Genomic DNA, 22744 nt, shown 5'->3' on the forward strand with positions numbered 1-22744 from the left:
AATGCTAAAGTATCTAACAACCCATTCTAATATTCCCTTGAGTTTATTATATAATTATCAAATTCCTTTGGTGAACAATCTATGTGGGATGGACTTGGTCCTTTTCCGAAGGTACCAACAAATGGAGAAATATTTTCATAATTAGATTAACATTGCTGAAAGGTAATCCTCTTAGAAAGTTAGCGCAGTTGGATGCAAGCCGAGCAACATCATGTGATGGGGCACCCATGGCGTTTGCTTTCCTGTGGTGATAGTGCTACTGGAAACAAGGCTTCAGAACATTACTTAACAATGTATGTGGACTGTCCAAAATGAGAGGTTCTGAAAATGGATTTCGAGAAACTTTGGACAATAAATGGTCTTATTTTAAAAAAGTGAAACTCCACACGGTGTGCCAATTGAAGAAAAACAACAACAAAAATGACTAATTCCTGCCTTTGTTTGGGGACAATTAAAAGCACGGATATGACAAATATTAACCAAAAAATTACAGTCTTATTTTTTGAGAATAAAACGCGTATATTTCCCAAAGCAATATTTCTACTACTGAAACTACAGCACCTGTAAATCAGCGTCGACGTTCCCAACAAGAAAATCCCGCCTCCCGTTGTCGCGATCTCTATTCCTATTGGTCCCTCGGTTGAGTGACGTCGCCGGCGTTTACCTGGTAATCCGTCATCGGCGACGGGGCTCTGCGATGTACCTCTACCAACACAGACGAAGAGCTATGTGGTCGAACAAGGAGACAAACTGGGGGCCTTGTTCGCTTTAACTTCTCCTTGGTCCAACGCTTTGGCCGGGAGGAGCGTTCTGCGAAGGATTTGAGCCATTTTCACCGCGACGAGGAGGACTTCAGCGGGTTTGGAAGCAGCTCCGGGCTGGATATTTGCCCGACTTAATTCCTCAGCTACATCCGTATTCCCAGCCGTCATTGGGGACTGGAGTGACAATGCTTGTTTAGAGCTTTTTGTACGCGCTTTTAGGGGCCCTTTTCGCTAGTACCGCATTGTATTTTTTAAATTAACAACCCCGCCATGGTGGACTCCCTGAGGAAGACTTTTGTCGTCCCCGATATCAAACCATTGGATTTATACGACTCCACTAAAGCGAAAATATGCTCAAGTGTCGCCTGGTTGTTGGCGAAGTCCTACGGCAGTGCAGGTAGGTTACAGGCCCCGGGACGATGCATGTAGCTTGAACGTCCTTACGATCACACCGCGTGTTTTTAATGTGGGTTTCTAGCGTGCTGAGAAACGTTTTAACATCTCACTCAGCGATTTTAGAGCACAAAGAGGTGTACACGAAAGGGGGAAAGCACGCTCCGTCTGTGCGTATTGGTGGGACTGACAATTTGTTCTCTTTCAAATTGCTGCTCACTTTTTTGAGGGCGAAGGTGTCTTTGTTTTAGCAACAGGCCACCCTTTAACCCTTCTGCGGCTGTCAACCCACCCCAAGCATTCTTTTATGTAGGGTGAAATCTTTTTGACATGCCACATTGGGCGTGGATAACGTGCTGTCTCTCAGGAATGACAGGCCCTTATAACACTTGACTCTTGCAGTTCATCATCAAAATAATTAGCAGGGGAAGGCAGGTCCTGTATAATTGCATGACCTCAGGGTTTCACTATAAACGCCCTCCTGTGAAAATTTGTCTTTTACGGTTACTGAACTGTAAACCTTTAGTTCAATGCCAAGGAATGTCTGAAACTGCTTCACATAATCATACAACAAAGCCGAACAATCAGAAATATAAATCGTCAACATTTTTTACGCATTTCTATGTACTTTAAAGAAAATGTGGGTTGACAGGCCCTTTAGTACATGAACTCTTGCGGTTCATCATCAAAACAATCGTTGCAGTGGCTCAGCATGGGAACACAGTCATTGTTCAGATGGCATAAACTTAGGGTTTCACTTAAAAAAAATACTACGTTAGGTAACCTGGTATGCTGTATTTTACCCTTTCCTAACTGTAAATTCATTGCTATGGAAAGTAAAAAGCTGGACAATATCTGAAAATGAAGCTCAACAATCTTAACTGGATCAGCACTAACTTGTACATCTCTATAGATACCAAATTAGGAAAAAAATGTTGCAGAATGCAAACAACAGTGGAAAAAATAATCCTGTTCCCTGCCTTTATTCCCAAATGCATTAAAACACAATTACAGTACTAGCTCCTTGGGCCACACCACACATCTTTGTAAAGTTCCAGCTAGAACGCTGGAGTATTTTTCACTTAATTCAGATTTACTAACAACGACTTGAGGTGGTGTGAGTATTGTAGAATGTTCTGTACAAAACATGGCTTGCTTACACAATTCCAGGGTCAGGATCTCCCGGCAGTAGCTACTGTGTTTGCCTTTACCAGCCCCTCCATTCTTCCCCCACCCCCTTCCTAGCCACGCCCTGTGGGGGCAAAGTCACTTCCCGGTCCTCCAGACTGCAGGGTTAAAGGACTGGCTCCTATCGTAGTTTTTCTGTCTCGAGTCAACCACTGCTTCTCCGATGACAACATCAAGTCTATTCTGAGTGAGGATAACACAAAGGCATGCTGAGAAGAGACCCGAGGTGTCTGGCGCTTTGCTTGACCAAATCCTAATTAAAGTGTGATAATACCGTCACCCACAGATCCTTGTTGGACTTCATAGCACTCAGACTGGGTGTTCCCTGGAGACGCTGTTTGATCCACCCACTTGCATTATAGATCCACCACCATAATAATCTCGTAATTGCAATCTGTGTCTCTTAACAAACTGTCTTCTTGCCGGGTAGTACATCTTTAAATAGCACGTTTTATTTCATTTAAATTTGATGAGAGTCATATTGTAATGGCGCCACAAGCAGTCATGGACAGATACAGACATCCATGCATTTTCATTCACTTCATTGAACAAACAATAGCAAAATAATCATGCACTAAATGTTCGTACACAATGTCTCAAGGTCATCCAGCCCCAAATCTTTGCTCTCAACACCCAGTTCTACTTTTGTTCACTGACGCCCACGTCACTCACCAGACAAGGCCCTGCCTTTCAAAGCAATGCCTGCTCAAAGTCACAGATCGTACAGCAGAGAATGAAAAAAATTGGTCAAATTTGTTCACCTGTGTCACCGTTATCTAAAAATATCTAAAAAAAAAATAAATATTGCGCTGAGTTTTCCATGTTTTCTCCGTGCTGCGATTGTTTTAACGAAGTGTCCTGTTAGTTTTCAACAGTCCATGCATTTGTTTGTCTGCTTAGAAGCCTGGCAATGTCTTATTATCCTGACACAGAGCTATGTTTTGCATCAAGGTGAAGGCCGTTGTGATTACGAGCGAATAGGGAATTTTGGATCTAACCTTGATGCCTGCTGACAAGTCACGTGACAGATAAGTGACTCAGGACGACTTTTACAGGTTTACACTGGAGCAAGACCAGAAACTCTTGATTCGCCTGTTCTAGCCAACATGTGCCTAACCTTTAAGTTGACACGTTAATTAAGAAGACTTGGGTGGCTTATTATAATTAGTGATTCATGCTTAAGGGGGAAGTACTGTAGCTTGTTTTATTCTGATTTCCAACCACTTCCTCCTTATGGTAAATACTTGAAATTAGACGTTTTATAGATCGGAATTGGATCATCTTTTTTTTTTAAAATCCAAACTCGGTGCTCCGTTGTCATGTCTTATTTTGTGGATCGATCAGTGACATCATTGATCATATCCGGAAAATAAGACATTGCAGCAAATGCAATCATGATCGATCCGGGGAAGTTTGGCGCTGCCATTTTCCCCTGCGAATAGCGGGAGTCAATCGTATGTACAGTCAAGAGATTGGATAGACCGATCGATCTTCTGACCAGATCAGTGATCGTTTATTGTTAGCTTTAAACTCGGTGATCGTCTCCAAAATCCTGATTGCCGAATGCCTACTGCGAATGGACATTTGCAACTGTCATTGAAATGTAAAAACAAGTTAATCACTGAATGTTAAATCTGCATTCAAAAAATAATCATCCTCATCTTTTGTATTGTATTGATCGATTATCACTGGGTACACTATCAGAACCTGAGAATGTTCAATTATGTACCAGTATTCGCCATTATCTTACATAGAAGATAAGTAGTGTGTATGCCTGGGAGGGAAGTCTGTTATCATTTAAAGTGTTGTGTAAATTTAAATTGACTTGTTAAAAATTGATCTTAACATTTTGTCACATCTGTTATCGTGCCATTGTTTTATCTTTTAATTAAACCTGCAATATGACTTCAGCTCATCCTCGCTATCAAAGTGCTTCTAATCTTCTCGGAACAATTACTCATCCCCTCAAGAGCAGTCGCTATGGTGAGTCGACGGGGGGACACGGATGTAAGCAGGACGCTACCTTGTTACTCTTGTTTACCCTCTCACCCTTTAGCATACTGTACTTGGCCCTGCAGCCACTGTGTACAGTGCGTCTCATGCTAATGCGGTCCATCATTGATCTGTTTAAGAAGCGCTACACAACAAACCAAAGCCTTTTTATATGCTGCCGTGTAACCCGAAGACGCTCCTGTTGGTGAGCATAATGGATACAAAAGCAAATCCATCATCTCGCATATATTCTGTCGCACTGTCTGTGGGCCCGCTTCTTGGGCAAGTGTAATGCAATCTCATGCTGTTGTCTTCACTACAGGACGACGCCCTCCTCCTGCCTTGCGGCCTTTAATATAATTTAAGACTCCTCCGTTTCCCCGGTTGCATTCGCTTGTGCTCATCTGTTGCTGTTTTTTGCTCTCTGTCAATGCTAGTAATCAATGGAATATTTGAGAGGACAATCAATTCTCAAGATTTGTTAGCGGCAAACCTACTTTGATTGCAAAGGAGAGGAGATACTCAAATTGATTGCCTGTATGCGTGTACCCCTCTTTAGGGCATTATTTTCATCAGCATTCCCCTCCGGATGTTGGATGTGGGTCAAAGTGCCACAGTGGGAAATGGAGAACAACTAAACAGGATGCAATTGAAGCAAAATAGAGGAGTGAAATAAAACACTGACGCGGCCAAATGAGGAGTTCATCACCAAGTGGAATGTGTGTGCTGATGCTTCATTTGGACCTTTGCATGAATTTGGGATGGAAAGTAAAATCGATGGAAGCATTCTTTTTTCTGCCAAATGATGTCGTTTGAGGGATTGTTTTAGCTGCATTTTGTTAAAGCCAGGTTCATTAATATTATTGTCAGAACTACACTACTCACATGGTCCTTGGTATGAAGTACAAGCACACCTTTTAATCAGTAATTGATGTTCACATCGATCCCTTTTGGGCATTGTATGCTTCCAACCTTGTGGGAGTAGTTTTTTTTTTTTTTTTTGGAAGGCCACAACATAACAGACTCCATATTTTGTCCATTTTCGCTTCCACTTCAGTGTCATGGTTAGCTGTCCCAATTACTTTGTATAAGCTGACGCGACAGCGCCAAGATGGAGCCGAGTCTACGGAGCCGCGGCGCTTCAAGTTGCTTCTGCTGTCGCCTGCGTGTCCCGTTTGCATGTGTCGAACTGCACCGAGACGAGCGCACTGCTATCTGTGACAAAGGGAGCCGGCAGGCAAGCTCAATCGTTCAATATCGAGCACGCAACGGCACATGGCCGCTATCATTACGCGACACATTGGCGGTCGGTTTTGATACAGTGGATGCTGGATTTTTAAATAGCTTTGTCGATTGTTTTGTTTTTTGAAAAGCCAGCAGCATAAGCGGCAGTGGTTGTCGTGTCGGGACACGGTGTCAGATGTCATCTATGGAGCGCTTATTTCACCAGCCTAATACATGGTGGCATTTGCATCCTACTTTGCCTTTTGGGCAATTTTTTTTTGTCCTGTGTTGCTCAGCATTTCCAGAGGTAATGTGGACACTGCAGTTTAGAGCACAACACACCGAGCCATGTGACTCCCAACTTGTCTATTCAAAATGCGAATGACACGCAGAGAGGCTCTGCATGGCCGCTGTTTCAACGGCGGAACGGGGTGTTTTGTTGTCGTGAAACCATGCGGATCGCTTGCGTGACTTACGATTACATGACATTATACAGCGACGAGTCCCGTTTGTTTACACACTTAGGTGTAATCTAGAGGACCCAGACACACTTTCAGTTCACACGTGACCTCATATGTGGGTTGCTGCCGAGACACAGCAGAGGCAAAAGTAGTGAGACACCAACAGAAGGTGAAGATGGAAGCATTTGGAGTCTTTTTTTTAGCTCTAGCTTCCACGTCTGGCTCTCAAATTCAATTCCATCCACACTAAGGCATGCCTTTTGGACCCTGGGAAGTGTGGAAAGAATTTTCCCAAATGTGTTCTGAATACCGGTAGTTTTGATTCAGGTGGAAACAAAGGGGGTGTAGCCAAATAATCATTTGAGAGGTCTATTTTAGTATATGCCAGCTTTCATTCCCAAAACCCTTTGAATGGATGAGGTATTGTGTACCCCTGTATGTTTTTGGATCTTGGTTGACTTGAGTTTGCTTCTGTTTAAGCCTACATGTGGAGGAACCAGTTTTATATAGGGCGTGTCAAGTGTGCATGTGTTTTCAGTAATCTGTTTGCGGGAAAACCAGTTGGAGCAGATATAACATGAAGGTATTCTCAGCGAGCCTGTCAATTTATGACGATGTACTCTAAGACAACAGAACGTATTAGTTTTCTCCTCCACATGTGATAGTTTACAAAATCCTGCACATTTTGAATTAGTTCGTAGCCTTCTGCCAGTTTGACATGTCCGATTTAGAGTTAATCTTCTGAGATTTTGGGTCTGAGCGAATAAATGAGTCAGAAACAATCTTGTAAAGCGTGATGCACACATCCTGAGAATCTTGCCAAATATGAGTTTTTTTCCACATTTTATTTATTAGCCGAGTCGGCAGTTAGCCAAGCTTCTTGCATTTCTACTACTCCTACTACGACTGTTCTTATTGCAATTTCCTGGCAGTCTGCATGCACTTTGGCACCATGTTGCAATGGGCAAGGAGATTCAAAATTATCGGTAGTGATATTGTCAGGTATTGTTTTGGTCATCTTGAGCACACCACACACACACGATAAGAGCAGTACGCACACACTGTGAGTAATTCCTAACTCGTCTCATCCGACCTTGATACTTGCACTGCTCACCCAACAATTTGAGCTTGCCAGTCAAGTAAATCCCCTGGACCCACTAGGGCGTATGTTTTGATCACATCCCTGGAATACACTGTACTGTCTCCTCTAGCTTGTTTATGCACTGTTTAACCAAATGTTCTTGTCTCCCGTTAGAAAATGTCCCGGCCGAGCTGCGAGACCCCTTCTACCGTGACCAGTATGAGCAAGAACACCTTAAACCTCCCGTCTCCCGCCTCCTGCAGTCCTCGGAGCTTTATTGCCGCACCTACAGCCTCTTGATGTTCGGCACTGGCCGCACTGACCCACAGCCCAAAGACAACATAGCTCTGCTGCAGCTGCTCGCTAACCGAAGCCTGGTCTCCAAAGCGCCTGACTTAGCAGTGACTGATGCAGACCTGCAACATAAACCCATCAAAATGGTAACATTTATTTAATGATTATGATGCAAAGAGTCATATTTTTTAAACAACTCACTTTAGGTTATATAGGTGTGTCACAGGTGAAGAGAAAGGGTCTTAGGATAGAGCCCTGTGAGACACCCTGTGCTCATTTTTGTCTTTTAGACTGAAACACGCTTGGAAAGGCTTATTTTACGGTCTGCAGTATGCCGGGCTTTTGTGATAATGCTCTAATTTCAAATCAAATGAATGCATCCCATGTAACGTAATTAGGTTAACAAAATTTGGCATGAAGAACTACAATGCCCACTGTACTTCTCAAAACTGGAGATCAGTATTTTATGTTTATTTATTTTTTTCTATTTTCCTATTCTATTTCTGTTTCACAAATCCTGAGATTTATTGGGCTAATCGGGGACCCGTGGTACCGAATTTCGTTGCACATGGGAGTTGATATGACTAGAAAATTATTTTCATGTTTTTGGGGCATACAATATATTTCATATTTTGCATAAGGAAACAACCCAGCAAAATTAATCCAAATCAACAAAAAAATAAATATTTGAATCCTTGAATTGGAGTGGTCATGAGTACCTACTGCTCATGCTTCTGTATCAGGCAGTCCGCCTGACTACCCACTGGTCCTACTGGTTGCGTGGGCTGTAGAATTTGGGTCTTGTTTATGCTTTGATTCGCGGGATTAAAGGACCTCCAGAAAGACCCCCTGCTCATTCATCCGTGCTCCCTCCCCCTCCGCATTTACAGCACCCTCCCCATACTCATTCTACTTATCCGAGAGGATGAGTGGATCCAGCTGCCAGCACGACCACAGCCACAAGCTTCTTTCACCCAGAGTAAAAACCAGTCTGCCACCATAATGCCACCAAGCTTGTTTAACCAGAACGTATCAGGGTATGCGTTCCTACTTTATACATAGGCATAGTGTTCCCGTTTGTGCAAGAGGGGTCAGGGTTTGTATCCCAGGGTGTGTAGAAGGCACTACAATGGATGCTTGGATCAATACAATAGCCTAACAGTTCTGATGAAACTCAGGATCGTGTGTCGCAAGAACACCCTAGGCTGGGCATTGTAAGTCAAGTCAACAGAAATGGTTTTCATCTCGTCCCCCTCCTTCATGTTATTTAATTCTTTTTTTGTACAATGTACCTCTCTCTGTCCCTCACTCCCGCTCGCTCACACGGCCGTGAAAACCAGCATCTTGAAGATCAGCCAACAATGAAGTTGTCTGAAAGGGGCTGAGTGTTTTCGTGGTAATTTGGTGTCATGTATCGTCTCAAAAAGGTTCTTCCCACCTGTTTTTAAGATATCAGTGGTAAGCAAACTTTTAGGATGAAGGCTCACATTAGCTTTTTAAAACTTCCAGATGAGCCTGTCCAACAGGCCAAAGAAACAGCTTTTTTTTTTTTAAATGAGATCAATATTTAAAAGAAAATAGACTAATAAATCCATAAATCCATTAGAATTAAGCAATTTGGCTGAATTCCGACAAATGCTGGTCATAGAACTGCGGTCACATAGCATTATTTATGTTTTTTTTCTTGTTTCACTGTACGTTGTTTGAAACTTTGAGATTCATGGTGGAAAATGTTTCACATTTTCCCTTTTTCGCAGTGCTCATTGAAATCAGATTTTCAAAGAGCCAGGAATTAGGGCACAGCATAATACTTTGGAAGCTAATCCTGATCCAACATTGCGCGGTAAATCATACGCTGCGAGGGCACAAGCACCATGGATTGATATAATAAGAATCAAGTGACAGACAAATGTCGCTAGGTGCTTTATTGTTGCAGACTTATAGTAACCTTTTGGGAAAGCAAAAGTAGCTGAATGTTTGGCTCAACAGTGTTATAGGAGGAGGTGATTTTTATGCATGGTGTTGCTTTAATAATTACGTTGTGTTGCTTGCATGCCTCCGATCCAAATCCTGACCACGAAACTCTATTTAATTTTATTTTGCTGCTACTGTCCATGCTGCATCATTAGTCCGTCCTACTCCTTAGCCACTGTGCCCCTCGTTGGCAGCCGGGGAAAGTGGGTCACGGTTGGAGCCGCGGTGAAGGATGCAGCTTCAGCAGTGGTTTTGCCCGATAAAAAGCTTTGGAGAAGCGTCAATCAGTCGTAGATGAAAGCTTTGCATCAAGTGTGTCACACAATCTGGCGAGAAGGCCGTTTTCTGTGAGGCAGTGCACTTCTGCAAACCACAAAGAAACGCTGGCTGGAAACCTCTTTGCCACTGTCAGTTAAGACTTATCTTGGTCAGATCCACGGGAAACAAAGTTTTAGACTGCACCAGCAGCATCATTAACAATCTCCACATGTCTGCTGTTTATAAAGGGATACGCCGCGCGATATGTATATCAGAGTGGGACAAAAGACAAGTCGTCATGGCTCACTGAAACCACACAAATAGTTTTTGTTTGTTTGTTTTTTAAACATTACGTGACAGCTTTCAACGAATAATTGTTTAACTGAACAGTGTAAACTATTTGGGCGGAAATTAAATGCAGGCTCGCATGTAATTATTTGAAATGCTCATGTGTGTTTCTCTCATGATATATCCTTAAAGCCAGTGTGGAATCAACAAAATTTGAGTTTGTTTCAACTTATTTCCTTATTTTTATTTAATTTAGCTACCGACCACATCCATTGCTGCCAAAGTGGAATTGCATAGATTTTGATAATGTACTGCATAAAAGGTCCACCAAAACGACAGTGTCAACACCATCAGCGCATTCCTCCTGAAAGGGAAGTTATTTTTGTGTGCGTTTCACTTGCACTGCCCTGACCCTTTTTGGTGAAGGCCTGGTCTCTGTAGCTCCTCAGATTGAGGGTAAAGATATGTGAAGATTAGAGATAATCTGCCACGCAGACTGAACGCCCTGACCCGCGATTGGATGGCACAGCAGACCAACCCTCACGGGGTCCACACACCAACATCAAACGGATCTGGTTCATTTTAATTTACAGTGAAAAGAGCGGTGTGCAGTGTTTTATTTTATTGGCTATTTAAACACACTGCAGTGTTGGCAGGGATGAGAATCACCTTAATTTATTATTCAGTCAATCACGTTTGATCTTATTTTTCCTCCATGTTGGTTATAGACCATTTGGGCAACTCTATTTAAATTCCTAACTTTAGACCAGTCAAGTCCAGGTGACTTCAGACGGAATCGCTGAAAATGTTGATTCAGGGGTGGGAAAATGGACAGATGGGCCAACTCGTTTGTACATGAAGAAGATAAATGTTAAAATGTGTATGTAATATAGTTTATTTTGAGAATTAAACAATTCACTCCTATATTTTCATGTATTCATAATTTAATGAGTAATTAATCACCCAATTTAAAGTAAATTATGAAAATTCCATGTGTAGACTTGTTTATTTTATTTACAATAAATTAACAAATAATTGAATAAAGAAAATAATGGTCAATATACGAGTACTGTAAATTTTTTGCTTACTCAAAAAACTAAACTAAATAGATAACATGTATTCATGCAGTTGTTTGACTGTTTTTTTTGTTTTTGTTTACAGTAAGTGACCAATAATTATATATTTTTTAATGGGTGATTTTACTAATATTTTGTTTTTTTGATTGCGCTGAGTAAAATTAACCAAGTATTTTATGTAAAAAAATAAAGTCAAATTGTCTGCATTACAAATAGTTTTAAATATGTGTGAAGAAAAATGATTTAACAATTAAAACAAGTTGAATCTATATTGAAAATAATTTATTTTACCATCTAAAATTGCACAACAAATATTCCAGAACCCTTAATAATAATGCAAACACGTGGTTGGCCAGATTAAAGACGACCATGTGTGGCCCGCGGGTTGTACTTTGCCACCACCCCCCACCCCCTCCCAATCTGTCCCAATACTTGTGCTAATCATTCATTGCGAAAACTGCACACAAAGGTTAAATAACATACTGTACATGTGCGCTCCCACGCAAAATCCCCCATTAGGCCCCCCAGACCGGCTTGATCCCTGTTTGCTTCTCCCTCACTGGGCACTAGCAGGGGTTGCGCGGCGTTGGGGGATGTCTCGTTAAGTCATATTTCAGACAGAATCAGGGCGTGCCCTCGTCATAATCTTGTTTAATGAGCCAATACAATACAATACAATACAATACAATACATGCTGGTTTCTATAGCGCTTTCACAACAGCGGCAGCTGTGACAAAGCGCTTTACAAAAGTTAACCAAAACGAATGACCTGCTGTTATTTGTTTGCTTTTATTGCTGCAACAGTTTGACATGCGTATTTTTCCCAATTGCTCCATTGAGGTTAATGGGGCGAGCACGAATGTCACATGGGTCACCAAGGAACTGATACTTGACAGACAGGAGCGTGGAGATTATTTGTTTGGAGGTGCCAAGGCTCGTGTTGAGATGCATTGTGGGTCAGCTGGCTGGTTGTCATGGTGATCTGGCAGCCTCTGCCTCATACATTCTTGAGTGGCTCCTCGCTCGCCTCTCATTAGCGAGGCTGGACCGGCCCACTCAGAACTTGGGAGGGGGATTCTACCAACAAACAGCCCCCATGTCCTTCCCCACGCACTTTTATTTTGCACTGTTGTTCGTGTAGCACTCCTGTGATTGATTTTCGTCTCTTCACCCTTGCCAGTCTGTCTTGTTGATTTCTGTTCTCATCTCCCGTTGCTACGTCTGCTGGGTGTGGACGAACAAAGCGTGTTATGATATGTGTTTGTTTATTTATTACCAGGTAGTCTAAAATGATGACAATATACGTTATGTACTCTTGTGATCATCTTTTTCTTCCTCGCAGTGTTCCAAATTTTCCCACTGTAATTTTTATATTTTCGTTGGAATACGAAATTGATAAAATCCTATTTGCACCCCCCCCCCCCAAAAAAAAATGTATACACATACACTTTTACGAAATTTTATTTTATTTTTTTAGTAAAAGTGATTATCATAACCTTGGCTAGGTTGGATCGTGATCTGCTCAGAGGATTATGCAGTCTTTCATCAGCATCCTCTCTCCATTTGTCCTATTTTTTGCTGCTGCAACGCATCATTTCCGCAGTTGCGAGAAAAGCTCCCCGCAGATGTGGAAGAGGCATTCCTGCCCTTGGCCACCAAGTCAGGAAGGGCCAGTGCATCCACACAGTGTTACCTAAAACTGTGGCCAGCAAAGGTCAGCATTTTGGTGGACGAGGTTCATGCATGCATGCATGCATGCATGCATGCACGCACGCAGCTGGACCCGCCACCATCCCTCGCTGTCCTTTCCCCATCCCATGTAGGAATGTCTCGTCTGTAAAGTGGAATTAATGCCGTGTTGTAGGGAACTGGCACAGAGTTGCACAGATTAGGCTCAGGGCTGAAGAATGGACCCATGACCAGAATATGCCGTTTGTGGCAATTAATTAGAAAGCTGATGTTGTTGTTCAGGTGAGGCGGGTCTTGTTGGGCTGTTGAAAAGAACGAAACTCTTTGCCTTTACATTTTTCATGGCAAAGAGTTACCTACTTTCCCACCAGTTTGAGTTTTGTTTTAAAGATACAGTGTGTAGAATTTAATGCAATCCAGTTGTGAAGTAAAAGAATGCAACGACCTACACCTGCTGCAGCCATCATGTTAAGGAACTTTGTTCGCTAAATTTGTCTCCTTCGGGTAACTGTAGAAGAAAGATCGCAGCGAAATATTGCAGTCTCCTGAAGGGGGGGGGGACGTGCCATATGTAATATAATTAGCGAATACTTCGCCTACAATAAGAAAATGTACATTGGTGTGATAGGAGATATATATATATAATGTACACACACTCGCATACATGTGTTTGCATATTATTGATATTAATAGTGCCGTTTTGAAATATTGAACAGTGGAAAAAAAAAATAATTCCCCCCTGTCTTTTAAAAATGGCCACATTGTTATTGTCTCACAGCTGTCAGACATTTTTTGGCGCTATGGAAGAACACCTGAAAATCTGAAATGTCAGAGTCTGTTGACAGCAAAGACAGCATAGCTGATGGCGCACAAGAAGCGCCAACACTTAATGAGCTAAAAGGTTTTTAGTGTTGAAACATTCAATCTGAGCTGTCTTTTAATGTGCTCTGGCCATTCCACGGGTATGAGAAAATGTGTTCAGTCCTAGAGTAAGACAAACTGTGTAGAGTCTGTGACGTAACTATAAATACAAACAATGCTTGATGAGTCATGTTTTGCGCTACAAAAGAGAAAGCCGGAAGCAGCTTAGGGATGAGTGTCAAACCCAGCCCCCCGGCGCACACGCACACACACACACACACACACACATGCACACACACAAGCATATGTGTAACCATATTGCTGATCCGCTTCCAATGTAATGATTTAACGATAGAACACATACAAGTCCAAAGTTCACCCGCTTCAACTGACGTGTTTGTTTCTTTAGGACCTTGACAGTGTTTCTGCTGACTCGCATGTCTCTTTTGGTGACGCCTGCAGGATGCTCTGTGTAAATTAATACAGTATGACCAATGTTTATGGGCTTTTGTTTTGTACTGCATAGCTAGCCACTGTTGAATTATTATTATTAAGTGTCTATGCCCCTGTTCTATCCCATCCCTTGCAGAGTGCTCACTTGGCCGTGATAGATGCCCTGATGGCCGTTGGAGCCTCGGAGACGGTGAGGACTGTGAAGACAGGCGCTTCTCAAGCGCTCCTGGGTGGTACTTCGAGCTGGGAAGATGCTGTACTGCACTGGGTAAACACGGTGAGTCAGTCTACTTTTGGCGACACTTATTTTTTTCCGCTCCAATAAAATGAGTCTAACTGATGTTTTGATATAGCTCTCATGTATTGTAACAAGCAAAGACCTCAAATGTACTTGTCAGTGCTGTTGGACACTATTAGAGAATAACACATTTCTGTAGTATGAGGGTAGAGTCAAGCAAAGTAAAGTTTTTATATTTTTACCCGTGAAGACATATATGCTAGGTTCATTTAAAACTCTTAATTGTCCATAGGTGTGATTCTAAGTGTGTAAAGTTGTCCATTTGTACCCTGTGATTGGTCGGCGACCAAGTCTGTACTCCTCAAGTCAGCTGCGTTAGCCTGCAGCTCACCTGTTACTTGATAAGCACCATCAAAAACGGATACTTGTTGTTTTGATGCACACCTTCAGCTCAACCAAAAGCTGAGGGAACTAACGGAAGGAGCCCAAAGTGAACAAACATTCCAGGCCATCACTGAGAGTGATCCCCAACCTCTTCAACCTGCTGTGAGTATTCCATGACGGCATCTTTCGTCCTCTGGCGTCACATCCAAACACGCTTGTAAATCTGTTTCTGGTTTTGCTACAAGGTGACAATCTTTTATTATTTTGCACCAGCACATTGATATGCCGTTACTAAATAAATCTGAGAGAAAAGAAGCACCACGACCCTTTGTTGTTGTATGACTCCTACTTCCTTTACTGTCGGCCTTTAAATCTCTCTTTGTGCCCCTGTCCTCCATTTCTCCTTTTTCTCCTCTCTGTCGCCTTCCTGTCCTGTCCTTAAATGCCTCCTTGACAGTGTCCTACACGCTGGTACTGGAAACTAGTTCCTGTAAGTTCCCTTTCTTTCCTCTGTTCCTTTTCCCCTCTACCTCCATACCTCCAGTGTCCTCATCAAATGTCCGACAGGTTAGCTTGCTCTTTTTTGTTTGTTTGTTTTTTTAATCTTGATCTTTTGCTACATTTTATTCGAGTTTTGCAAGTACACACTTGATTAACCTGCAAGTAGGTGCATGATGGCCAAGTGCATGCACGGCATGTCTGCACATGTTTGAATGCTAATAGCAGCGGTGGTTTGTTTAACATTTGGGAATTTGTGCTCACTCCCTTAACGTTTTGCTTTCGTCCCAACTTTACTTTGGTCTACTTTTTTCCTCCTACACAAGACGAGACAAGACATTTATTCCAATATAATACAGTATTCTCATTTCTGTTGAATTTTACCTTTTGATTAGCTGCATGCTACAATCATCAAAAATCTAAAATCATTACGTTTTACTCTGTGCGTTGCGAGTCTCTATGATGCACAAGTCCTTTTTTTTTCAACTAAACTACAAAATAAATTCATCACAATATTTGTATGTATTTAAACAAAGATCATGTTACGCTGTAATGTGTTGTTTCAGTTTAGCCACAGCATTTTCACCATGCCATGTCACTAACCAGTTGACTCATTGCTTTTTTTTTTTTTGGTCCCTTTCAGCTTCGCTACAGAAAGGATAAAGTTCAGTCCAAACAGAAACCCATTTTCCCGGTGGTGAATGAAGTCCGAGACCTATCTAATGGCTGTGCTATCGCTGCTGTCCTGCATTACTACTGCCCCGGTCTGCTACGACTTGAAGGTACCAAAACCAGACAGCCTGATCGCTGATTCGCACCTGATCTGTGCAGGGTGTTTTCATCGTTTTGTTTATTTTCTTGTCTTCTCCGTATAGATGTTTGCATGAAGGAGACCATGTCAGCCACCGACAGCTTGTACAACCTGCAGTTCATCCGTGAGTTCTGCGACAGCTGCCTGAAGAGCTGCTGCCACTTGGCCCTGGAGGATTTGCTGTATTCGCCAGAAGCGTTTCGGGTACTGACATTCATCCTCTTGACGGTTCATCGCATGACAAAATATTGCGTGCCTAATTTTTTTTTTCTTTCCCCCCCGTCTATTTTTGTGTGATCTATTCAGGTCAACATTCTGAGCTTTCTAGCAGAGCTGCTCCACTGGTTTGAAGTACAAAGGCCAGACTTTGTTCACCCAGTGGACAGATTAGGTAGGTGTCAATCTTTTACTGATAATTTAGGAATATCATGTCATTCCGGGGGTCCTCTCTTGACAATGGTACCACCGTGATGAATGAATCAACTCGTTTCTGCAGGGGCGTAAGAATACCTTGTCACGCTCTTGGTTTTTTGTTTGTGTGTTTATGAGCTAAATGTATTTTTCAAACAAACATTCACTGTAACTCTGACTTTATTTTTGCGTGAGCGTATGTTAGTGATGGATTGTGGCCCAACGTGACTTCCGTACCAAGTCTGGTTGCACGCACTGCCATCGTAGAAACAGAAGTCCATTTTGAACTGAGGACCTCGTAGTTGATTTTTGCCATTAAATCTGCCGTTTGTGTTCTTTTGCATTAGATGGCTCCGCACCATCGACGCCACGGGGTGTGAGCAACAATGGGTGAGTTACCTCATGAATACAAACTGAATTCTACATGTCCTTTTAATGAAGCTATTTTAAGGAACTGACATTTTTTTCTGCTTTACAGCACTTCTCCTTCTATCTTAAAGAAGCCCTTCCTCCCAATTTCCTCCCCTGCATCAGGTGAGATTGTGACTCGGGTGTAAAATTTCAAATAAAATACTTGAATTTACATGGTTTGAAAAAAGCTTGAAGTCTGAACAAAGCCAATGAATTACTTCAATATGTCCACATTTGAAACATGTTTCAAGCGCACGTGTTTGCTCGCGGCATTATATTTGTTTTGACATGATTAATTGAAATCATACCTTTTACTGGCCATCGCCAGTCCCAATCCTGGATAAATGTAGGTGAGTTGCATCAGGAAGGGTATTTGCTGTGGTGACCCCCTGATGGGACAAGCCGAACAACTACTCCGTGTCTTTTGCTAAATTATCTCAAAAGTGCTTTCATTTCACTTTGGAAACGGTCTACAAATTCTGCATGTTGTGCATCCCTGTTTTTGTGCATGCCTTTACTTTGTGTGTGTGTGTGTGTGTGTGTGTGTATTCTACTTTACTTAGGGTGTTTGAATCAGTCTACCTCAATGTCTCATTTAGAAGGAGTTGGAAAGACGCGGAGCAAGAAAAGGTGTGTATTGACAACTAAGTCATCACGGTGCGTTTTAATTGTACCCACACTCACTTTGTTTTCTGCCTAGCCGCCCCCTGTCAGCGGTATCCTTCAGCATTCCTTTCGGCTTGGACAGCGACGTGGACATCGTGATGGGCAACCCTGTGTTAACGCGATCCGCGAGCTCGGACCAGCTTCATCCAACGAGCCCAAATGTGACTCGGTCACCCTTCACACCTGCTGTGCACCTGAGCAAACCGACCGCTTCGAATGGCGTCCACAGAGGTTCCTGGTCCACCCAGAGTCCCGATCAACCAATATCAGCGGAGAATGGCATCGGCGCGACTGAACCGGGAGAGCTGCCGACCATCGAAGAGGCCCTTCAGATCATTCATAATGAGAGAAAGATGGAACCTCGCTTACATCCCGACGGTGCTCCAGACGGTTTCTACCTCCACTCTCCGGACAACACCGCCACTGTGGGACATCACAGAAAGTCTACGCCCGTCAGTTGCTCTGCGCCGACGCATTCGGGAATGATGCATCGGCCTGCGAGGGAGTCCAAAGAGCCCCCTCGAACCAGAAATACTTCAGAATGTTCACGTGATGACGACTCGGTCTTAAGAGACGGCAGCGTGGATTCGGATGCGTCGGAGGACACACCGCGGGCTCAGTCCGTGCCAGGCACACCTGGAGCCGGCTCCCAGTCGGATAGACGGGAGGGATTGGACAGTGGCGTGAAGATGACCAGCTTTGCGGAACGCAAAAAGAAGCAAAGTGGAGACTCTCGCAAAACCAGTGAGTCGACTGTTCCCCATGCGACCACGTGGGATGTGAAATTTGAAGACAGCCCCGGTAAGAGCCCTCAGCTCACTAACGAAATGTCAGAGCTCGGGGTTCGTCTGGAGGAAAAGCGGCGGGCTATTGAGGCCCAGAAGAAGCGCATCGAGGCCATCTTTGCCAAGCATCGTCAAAAACTGGGCAAGACTGCCTTTCTACAGCTGAAGAAAGGGGAGCGTGTGGAAGATGGTGAGGTGAAAGGAGGCCAGGTCAACACTTCCTCCACCGAGGAAGACCTCGCTCGGTTGACGCTTGAGGAACGACTGGCTAGCGTGGAGAATGAAGAGCAGCCCGTGTCAGTGGAGCGTGAAAGTCACGTCAAAGGGGGACACGCTCTCACCAAAGAGAAGGCGAGTACGCCTGGTGAAAAAGCAGCAGCGCCACTCGGGGAATATAACATCGCTGTATCCAAGCTGACCGCAGCTCTCACGTCGCTTCAAAGTGACATGCAACGGCTCTCCGAGCAGCAGAACCAACTCGTTCAGAAGAAAGCTGCCGGCAACAAATCCTGGGTTACCAGCCCCAAGACCTCCACCCAGTCCCCCTCCTCTGCACGTCTCTCACAGGAATCCACCCGGGACTTCAATTCAGCCTCCCCGTCGCCATCCCGCAAGCTCACAAACCACATTATCCCTCCAAAGTCTCCTCAAGTTGCCCATCGTAGAAGTCAATCCGTGCCCCCTAAGAGCCCCAAACACGGTCGAATCCCGGCTCTATCGAGGGTCATTAACACACCGCAAAGTGTCGACCGCATTCCGCACCTTCGTCGCGTGAGCCCCTCGCAAAATCAAATCCAGACTTCCGCCATGTTCTCCATCGGGGACTCCGAAAGCTTTGACGAACTGCGCTCTTTGGCAACCACGCCCGTTTCCACAGCGACGCTCACCCCCGGGTCGACGCCCACCCCGACTCCGCGTCTCCCCGCGGAGGACGCTCTGTCCGAAGCAGGTTCCAACGACTATGAAAGTATATTCAGCTCGGACATGGAACCGAGACCCTCTCACGCAAACAGGAAGGAGGGAGCGGCGGGCGGGGGCTCCAGCTCCGGTGCCCCGTCGGAGTGTTCCTTTGAGAGTGACGCCCCGCCCGCGGTCGTGAACTCCAAACGGAGTAGCCTCATCGAGATCTCTCTGTCTTCCCTGCAAGGAGATGATGCAGAGGAGGAAGACCAAGTGCCCGATCCTTTCGCCGACTCGCCAGAGGCGAAAGCAGGGGTCGGCTTCTTCTTCAAGGTTGGAGACTGAAAGCTGCTTTGCGTGAGCTTAATTACTTGCTACTGTTTTAAAACGGGTCCTTCTTATTAGGATGAAAAGGAGCGAACTGAGGATGAGATGGCGCAGAAGAGAGCTGCCTTGCTGGAGAAACAGCAGAAGAGAAAAGAGGAGATGAAGAGACGCAAGCAGGAGCAGGAAAAAGAATCCAAGTGAGACTTGATTGCCATACGCTACACAACTTCCGTGTGTTAAAAAGTCTTAAAAGGCATTGACGCCGTGAATCTACAAACAAGGCCTTAAAGCAACGTTTTTTTTTGTTTGGTTTTTTTATCTAGAAAATTTGAACTTTCACTCTTTTAAAAGAATGGGCAAGCAGCATGGTGAACTGGTGGTTAGAATTTATGTCTCCTCCTTCTGTGTGGACTTTGCATGTTCTTCCCATGCTTGCGTGTCTTTTCTCTGATGAATCTGGCTTCCTTCCACATTCCCAAAACATGTTTGGATCTATGAGTTAATTTTCCTGAATGAAAATATGAGTCCATTTTCAACATGGTTAAAAATGTCCCATTATTTTCTGTCCTTACCTCAGCAAGCCCCAGTGGATGATCATCGAAGGTTGGGGCAATAAGGGTGAGGACAAGCCTCAGACCCCCGGGACTCCTCCGGCATCGCATACACCTTCAGCCGAGGGAACCCCGCAGCGCAGGGGAGAATTCACGCGGCAGGAATATGAGCGCAGACACCAGCTGAAGATCATGGAGGACCTAGACAAGGTGCTCAGGCAGAAGCCCACCACGGTGCGCGGTGTGAAGAAGCAGAGACCCAAGACCGTGTTCAGGGACGACTCGGCCCTCGCACATAGCCCAGTCAAGGGTCTCCTGGGTAACTAGTAATTATTTCATCATATTATTCCCATGTAGCTATTTTTCAAATATGCTTTTTGTCTTTGTAGGAAGCAGGCTGAACAAAGTGTACTCCCACTCGACCATGAACTTGTCCTCCATGGCGAATGACTCTGGAGGCTTGACTGTCAGGAGATCTACCAGGTAACACTTAACCACGTGATTCTAAAGGGTCTGACCGATATGGATTTATTTTTTTTCTTGTGGGGTGGATGTTTGAATGGCATAATCTTTGTCTTGCGTTGTAATGTGGGTGTGGGGAGGAAAAAAATGGCCAATTTTGAAAGAGCTAATATCGGCTATAAAATCTGGTATTAAATTGAAAATCGCTTTCTGCACTAAACTTCTCCTTTCCTCTCGCCAGTCGTTCCCATTCTCCCTCCCGGCTCATGTCGCCAAGACGAATGAGTGCTCACAACGGTGACAGGGAATGGGAGAACGGCTCCACGGTCTCCTCCACTGCCTCCATCCCAGAGTACACAGGTAGGACACATGGTCCGAAATGTCTGTCTGCCTATCCACCCATTTTCTACAGCACTTGAGCTGGAGCTCATCTCAGCTGAATATGGATGCGAGTTGGAGTACACCCTTGAGTGATCACCAGCCAATCGTAGGGCACATTAAGACAAGCCACCATTCGCACTTGCATTCACACCTCTGGACAATTTCGTCTTCTGACATATTTTTCAAGTGCGACGGGAAGCCAGATAACTCATGCAAAGCACAGGGAGCGATGCATACTCCAAACTAAAGGAACTGTGATCCAGTGTTTTATGATGGTTTTGTACAGTATACATTCTAGTTATATTTTCAGTCAGGTCAGATATGTCTTTTTTTTGTCTTTTCAGGACCAAAGCTATATAAGGAGCCAAGCTTCAAGTCCAACAAGTTCATCATCCATAATGCTATCTCCCGCTGCTGTTTGGCCGGCAAGGTCAACGAACCCCAGAAAAACAAGATTGTAGAGGTGAGCCATCTGTTGATTGTGTCAGAGTCCAAAATTGAGGTTCATCGTAATTTGTGTTGTACATTTGTTCCCTTTCTCCCTTTGCAGGAAATGGAGAAGAGCACGGCCAACCATTTCCTCATCCTCTTCAGGGACTCCAGTTGCCAGTTCAGGGCCGTGTACACCATGAACCCCGAAACAGAAGAGATGTCACGGCTCACCGGCATCGGGCCGCGCGTCATCACGCTAGACATGGTGGAGTCCATCTACAAGTACAGCTCCGACCGCAAGCAGTTCACCGCCATCCCGTCCAAGACCATGTCCATGAGCGTGGATGCCATCACCATCCCCGGACACTTCTGGCAAAAGCGCCCAGGAACTCCCAAGAAGCTCAGCACCCCAAAATGAACATACTATTGCTATTCAGGTTTTCTATTCTGGCCAGTCTGGGGAACTACTTCCTCCTTATTTTTTAGAGATTAGTAGCAGACAAATGGAGTGACTGAGGACCATGAGAACAATCAACACTATGTGCCAAGAAAATGGATGAATCCTATTGAATGCTTCCCTGCTCAGAGCTCCCGGATTGATGATTGTATGCGGGGAGAAAAAAAACAACAACTCAATTTTCTTGACTTAGGCCATTCCGTGGCTTTCCTCGCCTCCTTTATCTATTTTGCTTTTGACTTTCCCTGGCCCAAGACTCAGATGAGACAACTTCACTGCCTTGCCTTCGTGCGACAGTATTTAGGGCCGGAGAAGTTCCCACGCCTCTCCTTCCGGCTCCCCCCCCCCCCTTTTTTTTGCTGCCTTTTCTTGTCCTCTCTTGGCCTCAATCACTACAGATATGACTGAAGCAGGAGGTCACATCTGGAAAAGACGGCTCTCTTATGAATGTGGGGCATGCGCAACCATGGAAGTGGTGTGCGTTTGATTCCGACGCCTGTGCACTCGACTCGTTCTGCTGTAAGACATCTGGATGTTAATTTTTTACTCATGTTTGCTGGATGACTTTTCCTTGATTGACACGTGGTGCGCTTATCTGGAGAAACACAACTGGAAAGAAAACAATGCAGGAGGGCTAGTGTTTGTACTCTGCTAAACAATGCTGATTTGACACATAATGAATGCTGATCACTTTTCTTTTCAAGGATTATTTGCTTCAAAATAAAAGCTGCATATTTCCCTTTTGTAAGATCGGAATAAGCTAGTCTGCTGCTTTAGTGTTGGTTATTTATGTGGTTGGGATCAAATGTGTGTGAGAGAGAAAGTTTTTGTTGCTGGGGAGATTGTGAATTTCCATCAATGTATTCCCTTCTTGTTTGTCCAGGCTTCTTGATGAAGGATTATTCTGGACTGTAGCAGCCCTAAATCTATGCTACTCAGTCTATTTAGACTCCTTCATGTAAATCTTGGGCAATGTAAAATGGCCAAACTTTTTACGATAAGAATTGTAGTTGCCAGTGATGGAGTTGCCATGG

General features: G+C 44.1%; 1 protein-coding gene across 3 annotated transcripts; it reads left to right on the forward strand.

Annotated features, from left to right (window-relative positions):
• The first annotated feature begins 652 nt into the window (after positions 1-652).
• Positions 653-21881, forward strand: camsap3 (calmodulin regulated spectrin-associated protein family, member 3). Of its 3 annotated transcripts, none has more exons than XM_052048401.1 (18): positions 653-1161; positions 7278-7543; positions 14133-14273; positions 14685-14780; positions 15076-15108; positions 15760-15898; positions 15992-16131; positions 16234-16318; positions 16686-16728; positions 16817-16872; positions 17313-17379; positions 17450-19433; positions 19506-19624; positions 20005-20297; positions 20368-20461; positions 20682-20800; positions 21166-21284; positions 21372-21881. In XM_052048401.1, exons 1-18 carry the CDS (start codon positions 1035-1037, stop codon positions 21669-21671), a joined length of 4221 nt encoding a protein of 1406 aa, XP_051904361.1. In that variant the 5' UTR covers positions 653-1034; the 3' UTR covers positions 21672-21881. The 3 variants fall into 3 exon arrangements, with proteins under 3 accessions (XP_051904361.1, XP_051904363.1, XP_051904362.1); XM_052048403.1 differs by having other exon boundaries at positions 17349-17379; XM_052048402.1 differs by lacking the exon at positions 15076-15108 and having other exon boundaries at positions 654-1161.
• The last annotated feature ends 863 nt before the right edge of the window (positions 21882-22744 follow it).

Source organism: Hippocampus zosterae, chromosome 17 (genome assembly GCF_025434085.1).
Source record: "Hippocampus zosterae strain Florida chromosome 17, ASM2543408v3, whole genome shotgun sequence".
NCBI lineage: Eukaryota > Metazoa > Chordata > Actinopteri > Syngnathiformes > Syngnathidae > Hippocampus > Hippocampus zosterae.

What these genes read in the sequence shown, in the direction of transcription:
- camsap3 (XM_052048401.1), top strand. Translation starts at nt 1,035, where the DNA reads ATGGTGGACTCCCTGAGGAAGACTTTTGTCGTCCCCGATATCAAACCA. An exon ending in CCCAACCTCTTCAACCTGCT is followed by an intron (nt 14,781 to 15,075) that starts GTGAGTATTCCA and finishes CCTCCTTGACAG; the next exon opens with TGTCCTACACGCTGGTACTG. An exon ending in CTCCATCCCAGAGTACACAG is followed by an intron (nt 20,801 to 21,165) that starts GTAGGACACATG and finishes TTGTCTTTTCAG; the next exon opens with GACCAAAGCTATATAAGGAG.